Genomic DNA, 24,469 nt, shown 5'->3' with positions numbered 1-24,469 from the left:
CCTTTCAAAACGAACAGTTTTTAAGTGAAAATATTATGCGTTGTATGTGCAAATATGGTTAACAAGGTAACAAGGTGTTATATGTAGGAAATGAAAATATGTGTGTGTTTTGTGGTAGCACCTACATCCTGAAAAAGAATCCTGATGAAAGTTTGAATGTGCCATATTTATTTATGGTTTTTTTGTACATTTGAAAAAGACTTCACAATTGAGAGGCTGATCCTGAGAGCTCCTGAGCTGACTGCAGTGGTCATGGTAAACGCTGAACTGTGAACGGGCTGTAGTTGTGTTGCGCTGTGAAGTAAGAAGATTTGCCATGTGGTGATAGTGACTGTGCCATGACAGACCATTGTAAATGGCCTCTAGACTGGAGTTAGAGGTTCTGGATTCCTGTTCCTGTTGTCTTATGCAGCAGTAACTTCAGACAAGTAAATTTAGATCTGCATTTATTTAAGTTTTTATAGGGAATAACAGCTGCCTGCTTTGATAATATACCATAAGTCTTTTAAAATCTTTTTTAAACCATTAGAGTTGAAGTAAAAGAGGCTATCCAGTTGTGATCTGCTTGTTTGCTGTTGCTAATATTTTTCATAAATATTCATATATTATAAACTAAAAAGTGAGAGGTCTGAGCTGATAGCATTTTGGATTTCTCATTAGAACTTAATATTTAACAGTTACTGTGAGCTTAATTTGAGGCTACATTAGAAGCATTAATGGGCTCTTCCTAAGGGTTTCTTGTACACCTCTTCATTTACCTCAAAATCCTCCTCAATTTCAAATACATCAAAGCAAAGATTAAACTCTTCAGTGTTCATTCCCCTCTTGCTTTACAGAACCACGTGACAACCTCAGGCGAAAATACAATTCAGTCTAATGCTTTTGGCAGCTAATAAGGACTTTTAATATACTATTTTGTGTAGACTACTTCACTTTCAAGAGTTATGCTAGCATCCTAAAATAAGAGGCAGAGCAATAGGTTATAATACACCTGATACTGAAGTGGTTTACACTTCAGGCATTCATTCAATTAATTTGCCTTTCCTTCAGATTGTTCATAAAATTCAACTGATTTTTCTACTGAATTACATCCAGTTTTGACTCTAGTTTAAACAATCTGAAGTCTCAGTCTATAAGAGGCAGACATTCAGCCATTACCTTTTCACCAAGTCTCTATGAAATTACACATTTCAGATTACATTTTCACTGACCATTGTGTCATTTTAAAGTACACTCTATATATTTGCTGTATTCCAGCAGTGTTTTGTAGAGGCCAGATAGATTGGAGAGTGCAAAAGTAGAAAAGCATACGATTGAGTTTTTACTCCTTGCACTACTTTTCAAAAACAATCCACTGAACTCCTCTTATTGCCAATTAAAGAAAATCTACTCAGTTTAAGGAGCAAGCCAGTGAACAACATTTGTGCTCCACTTAGAAGAATGAAGGTATTTAAAACCAGAATTAAAAACACTTAAGGATGGAGCACATCAGTGGAGCCTTCGGTTCCCTTTTGGCTTAGCCTGACTGCTCAAAAGGCTTGGCCTGGTACATTCCCAAGCACCCAAATGTCCTAAAAGGGTCTGGTCTTTAATTGATTTCAACTTCAACATCGAAAGTGCTACTAAAGGGCATTATGTTTCTGCTCAAGAAATCTAATAGAAAGTTTAGTCTACTGTAATTTAATCTGTAGGAAAAATTATTTCACAAAACTAGATACTGTTATAATACTCATCCTATTTTACAAACCCTTGTAGAGTTGTTCTACTTGTTACAATACGTGTAAGGTCTCTCTAAACCTTTACTTACATCCTTCTACTTTCAGACTCAAAACATCATGTATGACATGATTTCTGACTTAAATGAAAGAAGTGAAGATTTTGAGAAGAGAATTGTTACTCTGGAAACTAAACTGGAAACTTTAATTGGTAGCATTCAAGCTCTTCCTGGACTGATTAGCCAGACAATCAGCCAGCAACAGAGGGAATTCCTCGAGGCTCAGATACAAAATTACGATAAGCATGTTGCCTACAGTGCTGAACGATCACGATCTTTGTCAAGAAGAAGGAGATCATCCTCCACAGCACCACCAACTTCATCAGAGAGTAGCTAGAAGAGAATAAGTTAACCGCAAAATAAAGACTTTTTGCCATCATATGGTCAATATTTTAGCTTTTATTGTAAAGCCCTATGGTTCTAGCCAGAGTTATCTGGGTTCTGATGTCAGAATCCTGGAAACCTGAACACATTTTAGGCCAAAATGAGTGAAAACTCTTCTTTTTTTCCCCCCTCCTCCTCTCAGATGCACAGTGAATGCACCTAGTATTGCTATATTAGATTGTTCTTCCTGTAATTTCACTTTTTATTCATGCACTTCAAACAAGCTTTACTACTGCAATACATAATCTAATATAATAATGTTAATTTCTGCACATAGTTACTTGATTACTTTGACCTATACAACCAAAAAAAAAGATCACAATCAAAAGACCTAATTATGAACTTTAAGAAACTAAATCAAAGCTTAATAATTATTTCTAAGTATGAAAGCTAACTGTCTAAACTTTGCTTACAGTGGAGGGGGAAAAAAACCAATCTTAATCTTAAACAGTGTGCTGTAATATGTATAGTCATTTTAAAAGGTCATGAACAGCTTTGATTTCTGAAGTGATAAATTAAAAATATAGTTTATCCTAGAAAATAAGTCTCAGAGTAAGCTATGGGTTTTTAAAGTATTGTTAGGGCTTTTATTTAACATGCATTGGTACACACACACACACATAGATAATATATATATACATATGTATTTATGTATATAAAATTATTTATGCAATGCCCATAGCAATGATCTTTTAAACTGACTATTCGTAAAGCTACTGGCATGCAAAAAGCACAGGCAAAGTCCTGTTTACTTGTTCAGAGTCTCATAAAAATGCCAGGTACGTTTGTCCAGATCAAAAACATCACTTTCACCCAGAAGTCTCCTAATAATGCTATTTGGGTTTTGAAAGTGTTAGGTTGCTGCTTTCTCCACTCCTTTCTTTGAGTTTCTGGTGTGAATGACTGACACACAGACTTACAGTACACCTGGTTGTGTGATGGCAGCACAGTGTTCTGTATACATTATGTTTGGGCAACCCCTATGGTTCCTGCTATGCAGTCAAGCTTAGCAAAACACTTCTAGCAATATTTCCAAAATCTCCTGTAAAAAGCCAGCTGTAGACTGGAGTTACAACAGTAGGGTATCTATAGTACTTTATTTTCATGCATAAAAAGAAGGTCTCCTACTTTTTTAAGGAAAAAAAAAAAAAAAACCCACAAATCACAAAGCATAGTCACCAGTAGGCACTGGTGAAAAGGTTTTGACTGGCATTTCTCCTGGTTTATGTTCCAGAATAGCAAAACTAGGTAAGTTTAAATGCTTAGTACATGCAACTTGCATTAACAATTCCTAGTTATAAACAGGAAATTAGTTGACTTTATGAGATATCTTTTAGTACTTGCTATTTATGAAATGTGCCAGTCCAGTCTGCCCCTCCCCCAGTTTACAGCCAAGGGTGATATCTGTAGCTAAGAAAGTAGACATGGCTGACTTTCTGTCTGCCTAGAGGTAACCAACTTGTTACCTCTTGTTGAAGGAATTGAGGAAATGCACATTGCTCCATGAAACACTGTGACTTCTGGTCAGCAAGGACAGGCAGGAAAGAGTAATGCAGGAAGTCAGGGCAGAGCCCTTCTGGGAAAGACAGAAGAGCTTTCCAGCAACCAGAATTCCCCTAACCAAATACATAATCTGAAATCAAACAGCAGACACTTTAGGCCTATTCAAATTAGAGGATCTTCCTTTTCTGGTGTTACGAATGTATAAATGATGAATGTACAAGTGACATCCAGAGGTCTTGCATGCTTATTAAAAGGTCAAGAATTTCTCCAACTTTTTATGTCCTTGAGAAAGATGATGACTTCAGTATTTTTCCCCCTAGAGCAAGACAGTTGCATGCCTTTGGCGTGCCTTATTTACAGACTGTGGTATTTTGTGACTGGAAATAACAAACAGTATGCATATTTGCAGTTCTGCTTTTATTTTATGGAGATCATTTTCAAAGGAAAATATGAATATTATACAGTCCTAATACTTTTCTAGTGCAGTCCTTAACTAGGTGAGATTGTGAGTGGTCATAAGGCCAGTAGTAATTAATAATATTGGAATTTAATAGTCAAGTTTTAGAAATCTTTTTTCTCCTTTTTTGCATTTAGTTTAGAGTACTTTTCTTGACATTGAATGTGAAATACACTTTCTGTAGCTTGAATACATTCCTTTTTCTCCTGTCAGCTTGAACTAGCTCTTTCATTGTTTACATCTTTTTAATATAACACCCATTTTTTGCATAACAGGGTTTTTAAAGAACTGTAGCTCCACTTTGAAAATTTTTGTCAATCTGTCAATTTTAATTAAGATCCAGCTGCAAGTATTGAGCTGGCTATTTCTGTTGTGAAAGAGCAGCTGTCAATCTTTGACCTCTCTATTTCTTTTACTCACTAGGACTCAGAAGTCTGAACCTAATATTATTGCCACAGCTTTATGCAATGGTGAGATTCATCAGAATTATTTCCATCAGTAGCATTCTGTAACAACCTGCCAAATAATTTTGGATTCCTTTCTTCTTTTTAAAGCAAAAAACAAATTATGTCACCATGTTATACTCCAGTTCTACATCTTAATTTACCTTCAAGATCACTACAGATATTTTATCTGCATTTTCAGCACATATGATTTTTTCTTGTAATATCTGATTTCAGCACTAAGGTGCTGCATGGGGATACAATACATGAAAGGACTGATATAAACTTTTATTCAGGAGAGCACAAAGCACTCTTGGTTTGATTTTCTTACTCTTGACACTAAACTCCTTTTAGTCTTCCCTTGTCTGACTTTTGTAGTACCACAAACTCCATTACTGAATTTTTAGTTCTAAAAGTTTAGCTCTATCATTGTCAACATATATAATCACTGAAAACATATCATTATGACAAATCGTGGAAACTGTATATTTAAATGTAGACTTTTCTTGTAAAGATTGTTTACAAATGGCGAGTCTTTCTCAAAGCATATGGCATATTTACCATATTGTAAAGCTTCATGCACCTCTTGCCTTAGTTTCACCAGTAGGAAAATTCTGCTTTCAGTTGCTATTAAACTCCTTTCACTACATTCCAGACACTGATTCCATTTATAAGTTTCTTGGGAGTCTTGTTGCTAGTCTGCTTTTGTAAAGACACCAAGCGAAGATAACTTGCTTGGGAGGACTGAAATGTAAGATCACAAGTAGACCTGTTCACTATGCTTAAAATTAAATGCATTGATTTAAATAGTACTTTTTACTTGCATTTATGTTTTTTGCAGAATCAGAATAATACATTAATATGTTTTATGCTTGCAAGTGCTCTGCAATTTTTGATTCTGTAAATCATTATGTATTTTAAGCCTGCAGATCTTTCCAGATAGACTTGTGCAACTCAGCTTTTCTTTACCTCCTGTTGCTCCATAAGGATGTATCTAATATGGAAAGAGATTTACTATCTAGAAGTTTGGCATCCAGCTTAGGAGCTCTAAATGCCTTCTGGAGGTTCATACCTTGTGAACTATTTCAAAACTATAGCTACCCAGACTGAATTGGAATCACTGTCATCATTAGAGCAAACATAAGTGATACGTATACTGTTTTACAAATTGTAAGACTCTTTCCATGTCAGATCATATGTAAACATTCAAGCTGATATGCCACACATTAAGAGCATATCTAAGCATAAAAAAATAAAAGGTGTTCAATGTGTCTAAAATTCAGAATAAAATCTGTAACCCTTATCAATACTAAAAATTTAAATTGTTTGTAAACTCTTTTCCCCTAACACTTATGAAAAATTCTCTACTAAGCTTTATCCACAGAAGGTTTTCTGATTAATGTGTGTTCTCCCCATCTGTCAAACTGTTTGTTCGTATCCATTCTATTTTTTACATCAAAGTCCTTAAAGGCTTTTTATCCTTTTATTAATAATTATTAAGGGGTGACAAAATAATTATAAAATAATAAATATAAAATAATAGAGGGGAAGGTAGGAAGGAGCTAACACTTATGTATGTCATTTTCAGAATTCCACCACTGCATCAGCATATCTAAATGCTCAGGTAGAAAAACACAAAAATTTTAGCCAGCACTCCTGGCTACCCAGGTCCAATCCAGCCCTAGCCTGGGAAGAGCACTGCCATATCTGAAAAGTTCTGAGCTTACACACACTCAAAGCAACTATTCTTGTGTGTGGAAATTAATGACCACAGAACCTTATATGTGCATAATAAAATTAACCTACAGGTGTCAGTTAGGACTTACAAATGTGGTCCTATATCTGTTGGCACAAATTCAGCAAAAACTAAGCTATAATGTATATTAGCCTTTTTATTCTGAGCATTTTAAGGGGTACCTGTAAGATCTTACCTCTCTCTCTGACTTAGAGAATAAAGAAAAAGAGACACTTAGAAGATGCTTTGCAGTCAGGAGTGAATAGGGTTAACTCTGACTTGCCTGCATCCTCATTGCACAGCAGTTCTGGCCCAAAAACCACAGGGTTTTATTCGCTCCAGAAAGAGCAGGTTTCTCTCACTATAGAGGGAATTATCACAGCACTGAGCAAGTAAATCCCATCTCTCAAGAGCAGCTCGGTGTGAAAGATGACCATAATAAATACGAAAGGACGATTGTGATAATTTATGCAACTCTACTCAAGACTTACAGCTTAGCACAGCATCAAGTCCAATGCAGACACTTGATTCCCTGCCAAGAATTGCAGCTGGACAGTACAGCACATGGCTGGAGCAGGTGGCAGCATGGTCTGGACTAGGGTATGTAGACATCCTAAAATGGAGGCAGTTACCAGAATTAGCATCACCATACTGCCATGTATTAGATTTTGTTACAGTGATATAGTTGAAGATCTATTAGATAAATAAATTTCAGACCTTTATGTGAAGAAGATTCCTTTGCAGAGGATTGCGAAACTTTTCTGCACATTGAAGGATATGCAACACAGTGTCAGTGAAAGGAAAAACAGGAAAAACATTAGCCACAGTCTTGATCCTGTTGCGAACTAGCATGGCAAGTAACAAAATTAGATGGAGAACTGAAGCTTTGTGCTGACTTCCCTTTCATTTAGATTCACTTAAATCCATTAGTGTCTTCAAATATTTAGGAGAACCTATACTGTTTTCAATTATACATGAAGTGAGCCACAAGCTTTTAGTTAGATTAAAAGGTTTTACTTTAAGACTATTCCTATTCTGACCTACTGTTCCCTTTCTAACCTGAATTTCAAAGTACCTGAGTCCAAAAAGGACATGCATATTTTCCTATGTGGATTACAGCAAAGTAGGTCTCTGAACAAAAAAGCATTTTCAGTCCAGATAAATGACCAACCATCATATAGCACCAGGAATAATAATAGAATTAAAATGTTTGATTCAGAGCTTAGAAAAGGTTTAAGTGAAGCCTCATTCCATATATGAATTTCATGAGGATCAATGAAATATGAGAGACTGTGCAATTATATTTCCTGACAATGAATTATAGGGGTACACTGTAAGTGTTCAATACCAGCTTATAGCCTTATATGGAGAGGGTCTCCAAATGTGAGTAATATGAAGACTGATCGTTACACAAAAATAAAGCAGGAATTTTTTTTTTTAACAAAGAACTCCAAACTCTAATAGAAATGTGTAGATCTGAAAGACATTGTGCTAGACTATTCTCTTACAAGGCCTCTAGCCTCCATCAGCTAATATAAATTGCAAGACATGAGGTTTCAAGTGGTTTTGAGCAAAATTTTTAAAAAAATATGTATCTCAGGAATAGTTTGGAACTTACAAAACATCACTGTTTTTGTGCTCAGTACCACAAATCTTCACAAAATGAAATGTGCCAGATCAATTTTCCTGATGGAGGAGTTAGAATGATAATCACATGAGCATATATGCATGTAGGAGAACAAGAAATCTTTCTTGGAACCACTGTTTAATTTAACCTGCAGTTTCAAATAGTATGGCACCCTAGGTAGAATAATAGTAACGATTAGAGCTCCAGTTTGTTTGGGTTTTTTTTATCCTAACACTTAGCACAAATGAATGCATTTTGGATAAGAGGCCTCTGAAGGGTGCATGCCACTCCCTCTGTTGTTGCAGCACACTCTCAAACCTTTTGTTCTGTTTATTCCTCCAGCAACTGCTGAGCACTGAGAATTGTTGTTGCCTCTGTCAGTATCCCTGGTACAAAGTTGCCCAGGCTGATGTGAAAGGAGGTGGCCCTGGGGCACCTGAGAGGCCACTGGCCCAGTGCCTGTCACTGGAGAGAGCAGATAGCAACACCCAGCCTGAAGGTGGCCATGGCCCCTCAATGGGGCAGCAGAGTATAACCTCTGTTCTTCCCCCCACACCACTGTATCACTACATTCTTCTGTTTCTTAAATGGTCTAATAGACTTAAAAATGCTTTTCTTACCACATCTGAAATGTGATGTCACTCATTGTGACAGGCTATGCTACTACTGTGAAGAAACCACAGGGTCTGCTTCTCCACTGTGGGCAAGGACAATGCTGTGCCACTCAGCAGGATTCTGTATGACAATGAACTGATTTCAAGATAGAAACCAACAACACTCCACCAGCATCAGTTATCAGGATTCAAGGGGCATAAACATTAGAAAAGTGTTCTGGTTTGGCAATGAGATTTGGAATCTTGGCTTCTCCATAGTTAAAATTAAATCTACTTTTAAAAAAATAGGGACAAAATAGCAAAAGAAGAGATGTCAATTAGTCCAGTCTGTGTTGGCTGGAGTTCAGTCTCACTTGTGCTGCATGGTTATGAGACAAAAGTCTTGTAGATTGACTCCTAACCATGCAAGTTCAGAAAACAGTCCCAAGGCTGAAATGTGCTATCAAACCACCTAGTTTTGCTGCCTTTCTTTGAAACAGAGTTTTCAGTCACTGTGGCTAATAATGGTGGATCAAACACATCACAATTCCAGTAGTTTCAACATGCTTGAAAGCACTTCTTTCTGCAGAGCTCAGTACCCTTGCATTGACCTGAGGCTGCTCAGCTGGCACTGCTGCCCAGCCAGTTCTGCAGACCTGACAGAAAATATCTCTGCCTGTTGAATTCACATGGTCAGTTGTACTGTAACTCCTTCCACTGAGCTCAGGACATCACCCCCAGTCAGGTATGCATAGAAGAAGCTCCTTGATGATTTCCCAAGCTACTTTGGAAAATAATGGAAGAACAGCTGCAAGAGTTTCTTTCCGTTCAGACTTTTTAGTTGCAATCTACACACAGAGGAAGATGTTCAGTTATCAATAGCACAGTGGCAGGAATTTGGGTCATATTTTTTTCAGTTTTCAGGTTCATAAAATGAAAACAAAAATTGAACATAAGAAATATATTGCTTTTCCAGAGCTTATATATTCAGGGTTATACTTCCTGCCTTTCTACCCTGTTTTATCTAGCCTTTAAAATGCATTTATTAATTCAGTTGTACTTATGTTCAGTTTGAAGCAATTACTGTAATAGAGCAGCATGAATCTATATGCATTTCCAGAATTACAGATACTCTTCAGTTGAAGGGAAACAGAAGAGAGATGGGCAAAAAAGCAGGTAGGATTTTCAAATAATTTTTGCAATGAATTCCAGAGAGGCAAAAATAGGACAGAGAGGGTGTGATCCTCAGCCCCTCTAATAGTGGTCTATGGATAGATCTTGGTTGTCCCTTGAAGACTATGCCCACATCTGCTGTGGAGAGGAAATAGGCCATATTTGCAGACAGTGCAAGAGTCTGGTGTCGTGTAGCAGCATAAAGGCATCTCTTTGCTGCCAACATTTTGCTCATGAACCTCTACTTCTCCATCAGCTTTCTGCTCAGAGATCTGCAGCTGTAGTATACATGATTCATAATGGACTACAAAAAAAAAAAAAAATCATTGGAGAAAATATTTCTTATGTGTGTATGAAATGGCCAGAGACTCATGGTGGTATTTGAATGCACAATTCATGGTATGAAGTTCTGCTCTCTGTGACTCATGCGATTTGCTCTGCAAGGAGCTACAGAGTAGCACACCTCACACTTCTCAAGTTTCACAGTTTCTTGAACAGTTCTGGCTCAGCTCAGCTGAGTGCATGAGAAATGCAAAAGGCTGAGCAACACGGCTGGGTACAAAGCAGCTGCACAAATGTGCCCAGAAAAGAGTGTGGTGATTTGATTTTGTGAATGAAGAAACATTTTCCCACAACTCTGTTTAATTCACTTAAAGAGAGCCAGAAGCTTCCCTGCATGTGTGTTATTCTTCCAAATAACTTCCAAGATGACTGTCAGAAAATCATGATAGAAATAAATTTTTATTTGGTAAGCCCTGGCATTTCTGCTAGATAAGTCTCATATGGAATGGAAGTCTCTGAGAACAATGAAGTTATTTATCCAAAGTAATTTGTAGGAAATACCACTCTTTTCACTGAGATTTGATTTCTAAACCATCAGGCATGGATGTACATCACCCACACCTGTAAATAGATATTTCCTTTTATTTTCAGGCAGGTGAGGGGGGAGGTACATTTGAATTAACGCCAAAGCAGGGTAGCAATGACATTTGTAGGAAAAAGATACTTTTTGTTTCTGGAAGGTTTAGCTGCCTAATTTTCTCTGTGTCCTCAAAGGACTGAAGTATAAAGACACTTGGAGCAAGCACCAGTAAGCAGATTTCTTCTCCTCCTTTCCAGGTACATGCAATAATAGCTCCCCATTCATCAACTTCATTCTTTCAGTGACAGGATGCTCTCCTTGAGAAAGCAGGAAAACTGGGCTCAGATCCTTGTTGGAAGTAGTAAGCAGGTACTTTCCTACAGCCTCTTTCTTGTCTTATTGTCTGGGAAGGACCCCGGGCAGCTTGGTGCTTAGCTTCTTCCTCTGTGAGGCAGAGACAGTCTGAACTTCTGCTATCGGGCAACACTGTGCAAGTGTAACATAGCCAAGAAAACATGAAGCTGTTTCTGGTGGGGTTTGAAAGCAAACCAGACAGAGAGCAGGTCAATGATGCAAGTGCCAGACAGTGTTTGAGAACTAATGCTGTTGTTAAATACCTCTTGTGAAGTTAGTCCTTGGCTCATCCTGTCCCTAGTCTGGTTTAGTGGGAAAGAAAGAGGTGTTAAAAAAATAGCCTACAGCACTTTTAAAAGAAGAAAGAAAAAATAATTACTTTAAAAGTTCTTCTAGAACAGAAAGAATGAACAAAATTTTTTTTTCCAGAAATAATGGAATAATTTGGCACTTGGGAGACTAATCCCATAAGGAGTCAGAATTAAAAATAAGCAGTTTCACCAGTTGTCCTATCAAGTTCTGTGCTTTTGCTTTCTGATATTTAAGTGCAACTTACTTTTTCCCCTTAATATATTTTTTCTTCACTTAATGTAAGATGTTTATACATTATTAGGTCTTTTCCTTCACTTCAGTAACAGAAGAGTACTTCTCCAGATTTTGTTTGAGGTATACAAAATCACATTTGTTTACACAAATATGTTCATCTTGCAGTTACCTTGGTCACTCTGCTTCAAACTGTGTGACATCCATCACAGAATTAAACAGAAAGCAGCATAATAAAGCAACAGGCTATTGAAATCAATAGGTGCAGTACATTCTTCTCTATATTTACTTTATTTCTTTATTAGGAGTATTGTAGATCTGTAATGACAATAACATAAGTTTACTCTGGTTAGAAATGAGTGGGGCTGTCTTGTGTTTAGGGTGTCACTGAACACAGTGAGACAATTCCTACTCTCTCTCAAATGCATTTCAGTCTATGCAAGTTTAAAAGCATGGGGGAAACTCACCCATGAGAAACTATCATGGAATTTCAAGGTTTCAATCTAGACTGGACCCCTAAGCTCACGGGCCACCTGCTGCCCTACCAGTACTTCTACCAGCAATCTTCTGGCAGCTCTCTGCTAAGCATGCAGGATCTGCATATCACATTTCAAAAAGACATCACCTTTCAGATACATTGCCTGCAAATCCTTGACACAACCTTGGCAGTCAGGGTCACACAGGATAAGCAAGGAAGTGCACAAGTCTCATATAACCAAAGCTTTCGTCACAACAGTTCCTGCCTTTCTTTCTTGTTTTTTTTTCAGGGTTGAGTTTTTTTTTTGTGGGGAGGATGAGTTGAGTTGGGTGGGGTATTTTAGTTAAAAAAGGTTGATATGTCATAGTATTAATTTTATTAGTACATTTTTACTCTGTATTGAGATAGTGCCTTTGGCCCATGATATCTTTTGTTCAAATTAACCTTTGCAGCTCTATAAAGTTATCGTGCAAAAAATATGAAAACTTTTATTAAGACTCTGGATTTCTATGCTCCTCGTTAAGTAGTTTTCCTTTCCCTTTCCTTATTATGTTGGTTTGAAGGTTTGAAGTGTCTCTATACATCCAATATAACTTCCTTGGTCACAGCAACTGACCTGGATGTGTACCAAAGACCATAAAAATTTGAAGGCTGTTCTCTATCTAGCATTAAGAAAGCTAAATAAAAAACTAATGCTGTAGACAACTTTTTTACAAGATTTAAGATGCAAATAATGTATTTCTAAAATTAATTTATTTGAATATTTAATCTTTGCTATTTTTCTTCTGTTCCTAAATTCCTGAGAGTTTCTGCAATTTCTGTATTTGCTTTGGAACTCTCACTGAAGAACTTCTGTCCTTAGAGTCATGCACAGTTTTTCCCCCTGAGAGAAGGCAGCCAGAGACCAAACATGTGGCAAACTTCTGCGGAGAATTCCACAGAGGCAAATACAAAAATGCTTGTAGCAACAGATGAAATTGGAAAAGGAAAGAGAGGAATCCATGTTGATTAAAGTATGTTACCATTTAGACAGAATAATATTGGAAAATCCTTTTTTGATGTCTGGATCTTCCTTACAAATACTTGTAAGTTTTAGTAAAGCTGTGAGACAAAAAGGGGACTTCTGGCCATAGCTGGGTCTTGCAGGTGAATAGATGCAGAATGTCACATTAATCAAATGGGAGCTCTGACAAACACTTCTAAACCTCAGCACTCTTCCAGCTCATGCCTCGCTGGATCTGCATGGCTGGTGACTTTACCAAACTTCAGAGACCTGTTTTTAGCTTGGTTGCTACAAACAAAAAAAAAGTTGTTACAACTTTTGGTCTAAAAGTCTTTGCAAGAAAGTTGGTGCAAGATTCCAAAAGAGTCAGGATGATCCCACTGTCTTCTTATAGAAAAATAAAAAAAAGAGAGAGAGAGAGAGAAAAAGTGAGAGAGAGAGCAAGGAAAGATCCCAAATCCTCTACAAAACTACTTAAAAAAACAACAAAACCCCAAACTCAAACCTATCCACCTTTCTCCAAACATATCACTCAACATGTTCCACATAATTCACAAATACTGACAGATAAGCATTCCCTTGAGTGGAGAAGCCATAAAATTGGTTGCCCAACAGAAACTGTCTGTGGATCCAGCTCTTGCAAGGGTGTTGCCACTGAAATGGCTCTTCCACAAGCATTGTAGTAATAGATCCTCTCTTTCTCCGGCTCTTAAGATCCTAGAAGTTTTTAAAAAATATTTAGTTTTAATTTTCTACTACAACATTAGGGTTTTGTTTCTGAAATTAGGTAACACTTTCAAGAAGAGAGGAGGGACTGATTAATTTTATAACCCTGCATGCCTCCCTGATTCAAGAACACAGGTCAAATAACTTTATATACTGTACACAGTGTGTAAGTGCTTTGGTGGAGATTGGTAGCAATCTCTACCAAAACTAGCTAGCTAGTTTGCTGTTGCAGTTATTGGTAGAGTAACAAAATCTGGTTCCCCTATGACTGCAAAGAATCCTAAGATGGATATCTCCACAAGGCTCCTTCCATACACAGGTATTTGCTAATTAAATCTCCTGGCTGACCTGTGGTGAAGATGTGCATACTCACCTTTCAGAAGAAGTTGGTGGGTGCAGTTATAGGAGTTAAAAAAATAAAATGTTTGCCTATATCTTCTAATATATGCTTTATGCATTAACTGCATGACTACTTAGAAAGTGCTGTCAGCTCCTTGGGAGCTGGAGTCCAAAGTATCTGGAATACATCAGACCCTGACTACCTGAAAATACAGCTGTTCAGGCCACAGCTACATAGCCACATAAATACAGAAGCAAATACATTTATTCATGTACACATAAAGAAGCATACTTTTTCCTTTCAGCCCAGATGATTCTTTGATTTCTTCACCATATAATGTGATATTAGTTATCCATTCCATTTTCAGTGTGTGTATATACACTGGTATGGCATGACACTTCAGCCCATCCTGCCTAGAGATCACAGAATCACAGAAGACATGAAGTCTAGGTAATGAAATCGATATAAATTTTGCAGTTGTCTTTAGCATGACAACAACAATGACAAAGATTTTCATTTCTTCTTCCTTCATCCCCACTCTACCAGATACCTCAAAATTGTGCTTTCATAGGAGAAGAAAGCCCACACCACAGTAGTTCCCTCCTAGACACTTATATTAAATAAACATGTATTTAATAACTATGTATTCAGATATTTTATTGCACACACATAACTGAAAAAAATGTACAGGTACTACTACTAATTCTCAAAACTTTTTGCACATCTTGGCAGTCATGCCCATAATTTACTATTTTGCTGAGTAAGTCCACAGTTCTTAGTCACTAATTATGTGTTACTCCAAGCCACAGGATGTACATTACATTCATACATGCAGGAAATAAAACCAAAATTAATCTCCCAAAAAACAGTTAGCATTCTTTCTTCACTGGAAATAAAAGCCTTGTAAATATTACTTTGGCGCATTAGTTATCAGATTTCCTCTTTTGGACTTTCTTTCTGCAAAAGCTTTTACTAAAGAGCCCAGTTCATTAAATCTTAACATCTGTCCAGCTTTTATTTCCATGGATTGAAAAAAAAAAATTTTGATTGGATGGTGGTATGTGAAAAATAATTTTAGAGAGATGCCAATATATATATCAAATTCTTGGTGAATATAGAGCACACCTTGCTTGATTTTCCTATACACAGTAAATCAATTTCAAAGTTTTAATGCTGTAAGGAGGACTTAGTATTAGTCTTTTTATACAGTTATGTCATGACACATTTCTTGGTGTAAGTTTGAGGAGAAATACTGACTTCTTTATGCTGGCCTTAAATGACTCCAGATATAGTTCCTAAATCCTTATGCCAGTACAGAAATAACCAGCCAAGTTGTAGAGCTTTGAGAATGCATTAGCTTCAATCAAATTTCCTGATACTTTACATATCATAATATTTCTAAAGTACTTTGCTTCCCTGAACAACAGCATGCCCCCTTGAATTCTGAACATACTGTCCATTTAAACTAATTAATATATTTGTTTTGGGAACAAGTGTAACTGTTGCCTATCATGTAAATAAAAATACCATTGTCCAGTTTTATCAGCTTCAACATAATGGACTGCACCACCCAAAAAATTAAAATTGAACCGTAATTGTATCATCTGCTACTGTGTTTGCAGATACTGAGTCTCCATTCTCTTAAATATTTTACATTTTATTTGAGGCACTGTATGCATCTCATTTCATAGAGATGTAGTAAAGAAAATAGGAAAGGATAAAGTGGATGGTGGTTTGTTGGTTTCTTTTTCCTCTAAAACATACCTAGAACATCCAGCATTGCAAGAGGCAGGGTTGCTTAGTAGTACAATTCATAAGGAAGACAGACATTGTCTTGCATTGTCTTCCATTGAAATGGAAGCTTTCTTCAGTCTGCTATCAGGACTAGTTGCAGGAAGAGGAAAGATCACCTATCTTTCCAGTCACTTCAATGAATCTTGGAGGTAAACATCTGAGTGAAGAGTAACAGAAAACAAAAGGAAGAAATCAGACCTTAGTGATAAGGTGAAATTAGATATGAAAATAAATACTTCTGCCATAATTATTGTACTCTCTGGCAGTGATATAAAGTTTCTGTCAAATGTGATTTAAAGCTAGGATGGGATAATCTAATCCATTTATGTTGCTGATTAAACCCTTTTTCTTAAGTACGTTAATGCTAAAAGGAAAATATGTAGTTAATATTAAGCACATGATAAGTAAAGATAAGTATCCTATTGCAAAGAAAATTCAAGTGTCATACTGCAGAACAAATATCAACTGCAGTCTCCTTTGTGGAGAGCAGCCCTCTACTTCTCATATGAAGCATTACTTTGGCAATTGGAGAGCAAGTTGCAAGGCTAACTACAACCAACAATTAATGTGAAGATCCAGTGATAGCAAACAAAACATGGAACAAGTGTGCTTGCTTCCCTTGTGCCCTCCTCCCCCCTGGTATATTGGTGTCACAGGCAGCTTCAGCCAGTATCACATATCTTTAGAGTCACTCAGCTTCTGCTGACACCAGTATAGAGTATGGTATCACAGACTTACTTCTTTCAAAATTGTGTGAATTCAACCAAAAACTTATTTTAAACTTAAGTGAATCCCAATTTAAAATTAAAAGCAGTGTATTTTTAGTTCCTAAATACTTTGCTTCAGAAGAGATATGGACCAAAGTCTTTAAGGAGGTCTTCCTTTTTTCTCTGTGCTTCCTATATGAGAAGATGAAGAAAAAGGTAACTGGATGCTTTTACATATGAGACCTTGGAGAAGGAGGAGGTAGGGAAAAGGAGGAGAGCAAAACCAAAGGAGATTCATTTTAACACTACAATTCTGAAATTGCACCTCAAAAAGCATGGGTCAGAAATATTATATTTCTTACACCAGTGCAAAGATCATGTCTTTTAAAATATAAACTTTTTAGTGAATGCTATTCTATCTTCTTAAACAAATAACTAACTTAATCTAAACTTTTTTGGGCAATGATATTTCTCACCATGATGACACTGGAAGAAAAATTTATTTCTGGCTGCGCTGGCACGGAGTTCCTTTGGGAGCTGTCTTCTGGCATTAACTAGAATTTTTAAAATGTTTTCCCCTCATACACTAAATAGTGGAGGATCTTTGTGAAGCATTAAGACTTCCACAGCTTCACAGCAGGCAGCTAGAATAGGAGATGCATATTGAGTCCATTCTTTCTTAGCAGAAAGCAGAAATATAGTCTCAGCCCTATGCAATTCTATCTTGCTGCTTTAGAGATCTGATCAGAGGCTGGTGTGAGTAAGGGCTTTGGTTTAGACTTATTGCTGTCAGAAGGACAATGTTCAGCAGTCTGCAGGAATACAGTGTACACTTAGAGACATGTGCCCAACAACAGCTGGGTGTGTGGGAGGGACAAATGAAGCATGTAACTGGATTTTTTTGTCTTGGATGACAGCAGTGGCTTTGAAATGATCTGCACTTACAGGAAGCTGCAGCAGTTCTCCACAGATGTGGGATTTCAGCAGATACTCTTGTTGAGCAACACAGATTCTGGTGCTTGGATTATCTAATTAACATGGCTCCCACATGGGTGAACTGCCTTGTACTGGTGTAAGCTGCAGCCTTCACATCAACAACAAAGAATTCTACTAAATAACAGACCTCAGGAGTGAGTAATACACATCTTGATCCTTTACCTCTGGCCATGACATGAAGCTTAGACAAAACCTTCAAGTTTTGTTTTGGCTTCAGCTCTCAGCATATTTTCCCTGAAAAGCCACAGAAGTAGAAATAAGGACCATTTGGCAGAACAGTTAGGTGAAATTTTCTGGAGTATCAAGATTTCTCTGGTTACCATTAAACCATTGATAGCAACCATTTTGGTCTCCTTTTTAAATGTAGACACACTCAAGAAAATTGAATAAAACAGCATGACTGCTGCTTCAGTCAGAAAACTGAGGAGTTGTAAAGATTTCATTTTTTAAATAAAATTCTGCCTTTTTGCCCACAAAATACTGAACAATCTGGAATTATTTTGTTTTACTACTGTATAAAATGTAGTGCCTACTTTTATAGGCTTGGGAAGAGTCCATGAAAATCTCCTGTTGTATGATTGAGGTCATCAAATGTCAGTATGACTTATTTGTCTGAAACTATGGTCACAGCTGGAAGGCAAAGGGTTGTTGAAAAGATAAGGGAGATAAAGAGGCTCATTAAAATAATGCAAATGATGGTACTGTGACCATCTTCTGAACTGTCTTCAACCTATGACAGGAAATCCTGTTGACCAAGTATTGTTTTATCTTTTCTCATACCTATAGGCAGGTTTTTTGTTGTGTGCAATGAAAGACGAGAATAAAACATGGAATCTGAAAACACATATACCAAGGAAGCCTAAGTCTTTTTTAATGAAGTTTTGGGAGGACAGAGGTGGACATGAATAGTGAGGGGATGTTCATAATCATAAGGTGCAAGAATCTTCCCTGTTATTCAGAGCACAGCCATGAGAAGCACCTAAAAATAACTTTTATTTTCACAAATCCACAGTCCTACAGCAGGCATTAATTTCTGCCAGTAGACTGAAATTCCATGAGCAGTTGAACATAAGCAAACTTATTATTGAGGCACAAGGTTGTCTTCCAGCAGCTTCCTGAAAACCACTTACAACAGTCTTCTAGACTAGAAAACTGAGCCTGGTGGGAGATCCAAGTACTTCTTTAAACTTAGCATTAACAGCATATCCATTTGGGGAAGGGAAAACTTAAATTAGGTTGCTATAAATACTGTCAATCCCAGTGTCATAAGAGGAAGTTCAATTATCTTAGACTGGACCCAAATTCATATTCTGAAAATGAAATGATGAAACACCATGTTATGGTATTTTTTGGTTTTTGTTTTATTTTTTTTAATTAGCCATTCTGTCAGTCGCTCTGAGGGAAAGCTCAGCAGCATAAGAAAGCAGGAGTCTTCTGTTAAAATGCAGCAGCTGTTTGTAAGGGCTTGTTGAAATTACCATGAAACTTGAACTGTATTAGAGGCAAGACTGTGAAACAAAATAGCCTGTAATGAGCAGCTGTGCCTGAGGAGTTCAGCTTCAGTGTTTTTAAACTGCCAGCTCCTTGCAGAGAGCATTTTCCAGGCTCAAGAACGGATCCTCTTGATACAAGGGTCAGAAGAATTTTTAAAACTTTCTGGGTCAGAGAACTCATTTATCTCTTGATTTCTTGCTAAGCCACCAGACTTTAAAGCACTGATAGCATCTGTCTCACTGGGAAGGGACTGAAGCAGCCAACCCAGTAACTATTAGGGAGACAACACTTGATCTATTTTTAAAAATCTAGGATTGCTTACAATGCAAGTTAAACCACCTTGTATTCCATTCCCTCTGCTACAGAGGACAGTCAAGAAATTCCCCAAATATTGATTTGCCCCAGTGAGTTGAAAACAGGCAACTATAAGTATTGCAAAATGATTGCCAGATTCTGAGCATTTATTTTTTTTCTGGTTGCTGACACAAAAGATTCACACAGAAACACAATCCACATTACTTTTCAGAAGTTTTCAGATATGTGATTAATACAAATAGAGAATTTTTTACTCATAAACCATAATATTTGCTTTGTAGTGCTGGTAAATAATTCACTTTTTATAAAAGAGTGTTCATAGTCTAAACTAGAGGAATGAGGCAAAGAGGTCAGAACTCCTTAATAAGACATCTGCAGAGACACAGATCTCAGGTAGACCCAGCCAAGAACTGTTTCATCTGAACATTAGCTAGCTCATCTGACATGTAACTTCTGTAACTACTGGCACATATAGAGCAAGTGGAGCTGCATAACTTATTTCCAAAAAATACCCAGAGAATATAAAGCCATCTATAGACTAAGCAACAAATTTTTGCTCAGAAAAAAAAATATCATATGAGCATAAAAGGGCTGCACAAATTTTTATATATTTGTAAAATTGGGTTTAGCTGTGTTTGGGTAGGGCAAATTGGCAGTTTTGGGCCTAATCACAATTTGGTATGTTCAAGAGGATAGCACTTAAAAGGAATATGAACAAACTGCTGTAGGTCTGCACAGCCCCCTGTCATGGTTTGACACTGGCACAATGCCAGCACCCCCATGAAAATGTAACCTATCAATTGAATGCTGTGAAATGGAATCAAGAACAGAGCAAAGCAGGCCAAACTTAATAACAAGGGAAAAATTTTATTACACTACTACTACTATAAAAGGGGAAAAAAACCCCACAAAATTCGAAATGAAAACCTTTCAAAACATTCCTCCTCCCACCACCCAACTCCAATAAATCACAGTGAGACACATTTGGACCCTTAATCCAGTCTTCACCCTTCCACATAATCAATACTGAGTCCAACGGGGAGAGAGGAGTCTCCCTTGCACCATAGACCCCCAGGACACACAGCTGCCACCTCTTGTGTTTCCATGTCACACATGGCACTGCCCAGACACACCGGCCAGTGTGACACTCTCCTCTCCATGTCACAGTGCTCTCACCACCATGCATGGACAGAGACTGCTCACAGGGCCCCTTTAAGGATGCTTTGCCAAGGACCAACAGGAACAACAGTCCAGTGTCTCATTTTGGGACTACAGTCCCCCCCATTTCCCTGGGGCCGGGGGTTCAAGAACAGAGATCACCTTCTCTTCTTCTCTGAAGATGGATGGCATCCTCACACCCTCCTCAGCCTTTCTCTGTTCATTCCTGAACTGGTAGTTGCTGAAGGAGTCTCTTGGCTCACCATTGCATCCCCCTAAAATGCAATCTTTCTTGGAGAAGTTGGTTCAGTCTATGGATGACAAGAAGAGTCCAGCCAACAGCCACTCCATCATCTCCCCCCAACCTCTTTCCCTAACAACTGAGGTCCCCGGCTGTCTCTCTTTCCTTCAAATTGAGGAGGAGCAATATTTCACAAAGCCTTCGTTACACAGGAAAGGGTTAAAATTCCTGGACTCCCCAGACAGCTGAAATCTTGGCCCAGGACGCTGTGCTGTCTTCCACGCTGGGCATCTTCCCCCCCTCCTCCTCCTCTGCCAGCAAACTCCTGGGTGTCTGCAGGCTCTCCATCTCTTTCCCTCTAGGTTGGGGGGGAACAAAGACATCCCAGACGTTCTCCACCCTTCCGTCCGCAGGAACTGGCCCAGCTCGGCTCCTGATCCTTCACCCCCTGGCCTACCTTCCCAGGCCACATGGCTTTTCCCCTCCCTCACCCAGCTCATGGCTGGGCAGGGGAGGTTTGCACTCCCCAATGACCAGAACCAAAGTCCTCCTGGGAATTCTGCTTTTAACCCCTCTGTGTTCTCAGAGGCGTGTCCACCTTCAATTGGTCACCCCAAGTGTCAGTATCCAAACCTGACCCCTGACTGGACTGACCTCTTCCAAGAAAATTCTTTTCCCATGTCAAACCACGACACCCCCATAACTCTAGCATTAATCCTTCCTCTATCCTTTTCCAGCTTGTGACTCAAAACTGCAGCTCACTATTGGAGTGAATAGCACAGAAACACTTTGAGGGTGCTTAGCTCTTCCCTGTAACTTTCATAAGCTCCCCAGCCTTTTTGTCCCTCCACCTAGAAGGAGGGTACCCAACTAGAACTGGAGAACTCCTCAGGGAAAAGGTTGGCCAGCTCACTGTACCCATGCTGGCAAGTGTCCCACCTGTCATTTGTCACAAGACTTGACAGGACAAGGGCTGGCTCACCAACAGGAGAGCTGCATCTGCTCCTGGGTGGATTTATGGGAAGATGTCATTCAGAAGTTCTATCAGAATCCAGATTTGTTTCACCACAGAACCCAAAGCTAAAAAAAATCACAACTGAATAATAATAGGTAGTGCATTTGTAAAGGAAAAGAGAGATATTTTTCTTGATATTTTTCTTTCAGGTCAAATCTGAGTTCATCCCTACAAACTCAGAGCACTCAGTGTAGTATGCTTCAAAGCCCTGACTTTTATACTTTCTTGGTCATTTTGGTACTACATGAGGTCGAAAAGGGAGGCGAGGAGAAAGGAAACCAAAAGATGTTCCCAAGTTCACCCTTGGGAACTGCCAAGTTCCTTTGAGTATAACTTAAGAGGTGTTTTCTCCATTTACAAGCTGTCTCATCTGAACAATTCACAGCATTTCACACTCAGTTCTCACAATACTGCACTTTTCTGCCGATGTGGGTGTCTCAAACTCACATGGTACCAAACTGAGTTAATACAGTAGCACAGCACTGGGGCCAAGGGAAAGTGTTGCCTCTTTTACAAACCTCCAAAAAGCCTCCACCTCCATCACCACAGCTGCTCTGTTGCATCCCTTTCTGTTGTTTGGGTTGTTGGAATAAGTAGTGACAGAATGAGGTATGAAAGGGAAGGTTTTGGAGGAAGACTGTGCGGCTGCTACATTAATTTTTGGAACTGGAAAACAGACTCAACAGGAATGGGGAGAGGGAATCACAGATCTCCACTTGTGGCGTGTTGTACTGGGATGAAGGCAGTCAACCAAGACAAGGTTAAGAGTTTTCCATTTCTAATACTTTCTGCAGTTACAGTTGTAATGTTCTTTTGAGAATGTAATTTCATAACATGTGATTGTTCTGCTTACTTCTAACTGAACATTTGAAAGAAATCAGCTTTAATAGCCTGCTTGATACATTGCTATTTGCAATGTTTTCCTGGTCCATATTCTAAAGTCCGGTTGGTTGAAAGATGATTATAAAAGAGAATCCATGAAATATTAAGAATTCCATGAGCCTGGAAATATTTAAATTTAAAAATTAACTGAGATAAAGTATTTCTTTTAATGTTATAGGATGTGAGAGCCCTGTGAGAAGGGGACACTGCAATCTTCCATACTGAGTCTCAGGGTTTAGCTGCCTATGTCCGTGGTTGGCTCTGCCACAGTGCAGTCTTGGGTGAAATTCCTGTGTTGATAATTTTGTTGTAAGAAAGAGCTCTGTGATGACTTTGGAGCACCCCTTGGCTCAGGAGATTCATTAAAGCTCAGGGTGTTGCTCCTTGGTCATTTCTTGAGCCATCATGCAGATACACAGTTGCCTCTCCCTTTGTCAGCAGCTGGTCCCTGACAAAGATTGTCTTAAAAATGAAAAGACTTTTGAACCAGAGTATTAGCATCACAAACTTATCTGGAGGATGCACTATGCTACTCCTTCTGCAGATGATTTTCTGATTTCTTTCATGGATGCCCATCCCAGAACATCCTGAGCAGCTCTCTCCAGCCACCCCTGCCTGTTTTCTTTTGCAAGGCTAAGCCAGTGTGCCAGGGGCAGAAGGCAGGAAAGCCTGATGAATTCCTTCAGAATTTGTTCGTGTTTGAGTGGAGGTGGCAGATGGGGAAATCCATGAGGAGCAAATATATTTTCTTACTCACCCTGTAAAACCACATGCCAATCATCCTATGCAGTCTGCGTGGGATCCCAGGGGTGCTAAAAAACAGAAATCAGGACATATTGGAGGATGTATAAATCACAAATTATATCTGCTTCAGGGAAGGGATACTCCTTCTTACATATTTGCTCAGCTCTGCTGCACTGCAGCCCCTAGGCATCAAATTATTGTAATTCCAGTTCTATTTTCAGAACATGTCAGAAATTTCTGAAAACATTCACCAAGAAATGCTTGCAATCATTCCAGTGAATTAAGTGCCCATTTGGAGATTTTAATTTCTTCAGTTTCTGAGGTTTGTCTAGGAAGGAGGGTTAGGTTAATCTGGAGCACTTTTCAAGTGCTGTTGATTTGGAGCAGACATTTGCTGCTTTGCTGTTCACTTTCATATAGCACAAGAGAAAAATAAAATGTTATCTGGGACATGAGTTCTTTGCCCTTTGTTGTGATACGAAGAAATAGGTTTTTTGCTGAATAGCAGGAATAGAAAACCATCATTCTTCTTCTTTCACCCAACAGCTCTATTAAGATAGTGGGAATTATTTATTTAAGAAAAAAATCTTTAGAAATACATAATATTACATTACCAATTGGTGGGAGTTTTTTAAGCAAGTTGTCATGTATCATTTCAGCATGTGAACTATGTAGCAAAAGATTTTTGCACAACAAACATTGAGTTTTTTGCTTATAAAAAAGCACCGTATTTTACAAAACACAAATTTCTACAATTTACTGGCATTAAAATGCAGCTACTCTGAGCTATCTCATCTTTCAAATTAAACCTTCTATTTTACTCTAATTTCCATCAGGAATAGAAACTTTTACCATGCAATGCTACATTTTCAAACAATGCAGCTCTTTGTGTACAAGCAGTGATTTGTCCACACACCACTCATGCTTCCATTCCAGAAGAAAACAGTCGTTAGGATTGTAATTGCTTAATAGTACACATGTTACAATCAAGTTCCATCATATATTTCAAATTTGTCACGTTTTGGGCAAGATTCTGTTTTCAAAAATCATATATATATATATATATACACCTTATCCAATTTTATTAAAGCTATCCTTAGTTTGATAATTTCTGTATTGCTTCCCACC

At 38.1% G+C, this 24,469-nt stretch overlaps 1 protein-coding gene across 10 annotated transcripts in view; it reads left to right on the top strand.

Annotated features, from left to right (window-relative positions):
- KCNN2 (potassium calcium-activated channel subfamily N member 2) overlaps window positions 1–24,469 on the top strand; it is a 139,132-nt gene that overhangs the window by 88,581 nt on the left and 26,082 nt on the right. For 9 of the 10 annotated variants that reach the window (XM_085566833.1, XM_085566835.1, XM_085566834.1 and 6 more), the window contains one exon: window positions 1,824–24,469. This exon is cut by the window's right edge. In XM_085566833.1, coding sequence (XP_085422959.1) covers window positions 1,824–2,111 — 288 coding nt within the window. In that variant the 3' untranslated portion in view covers window positions 2,112–24,469. The remainder of the gene's footprint in view (window positions 1–1,823) is intronic. The other variant, XM_021524997.4, reaches the window with a different exon arrangement.

The sequence above is a fragment of the Lonchura striata genome, chromosome Z (assembly GCF_050655825.1).
Source record: "Lonchura striata isolate lonStrDom1 chromosome Z, ASM5065582v1, whole genome shotgun sequence".
Classification (NCBI taxonomy): domain Eukaryota; kingdom Metazoa; phylum Chordata; class Aves; order Passeriformes; family Estrildidae; genus Lonchura; species Lonchura striata.
This window is presented reverse-complemented; position numbering and strand designations above follow the sequence as displayed.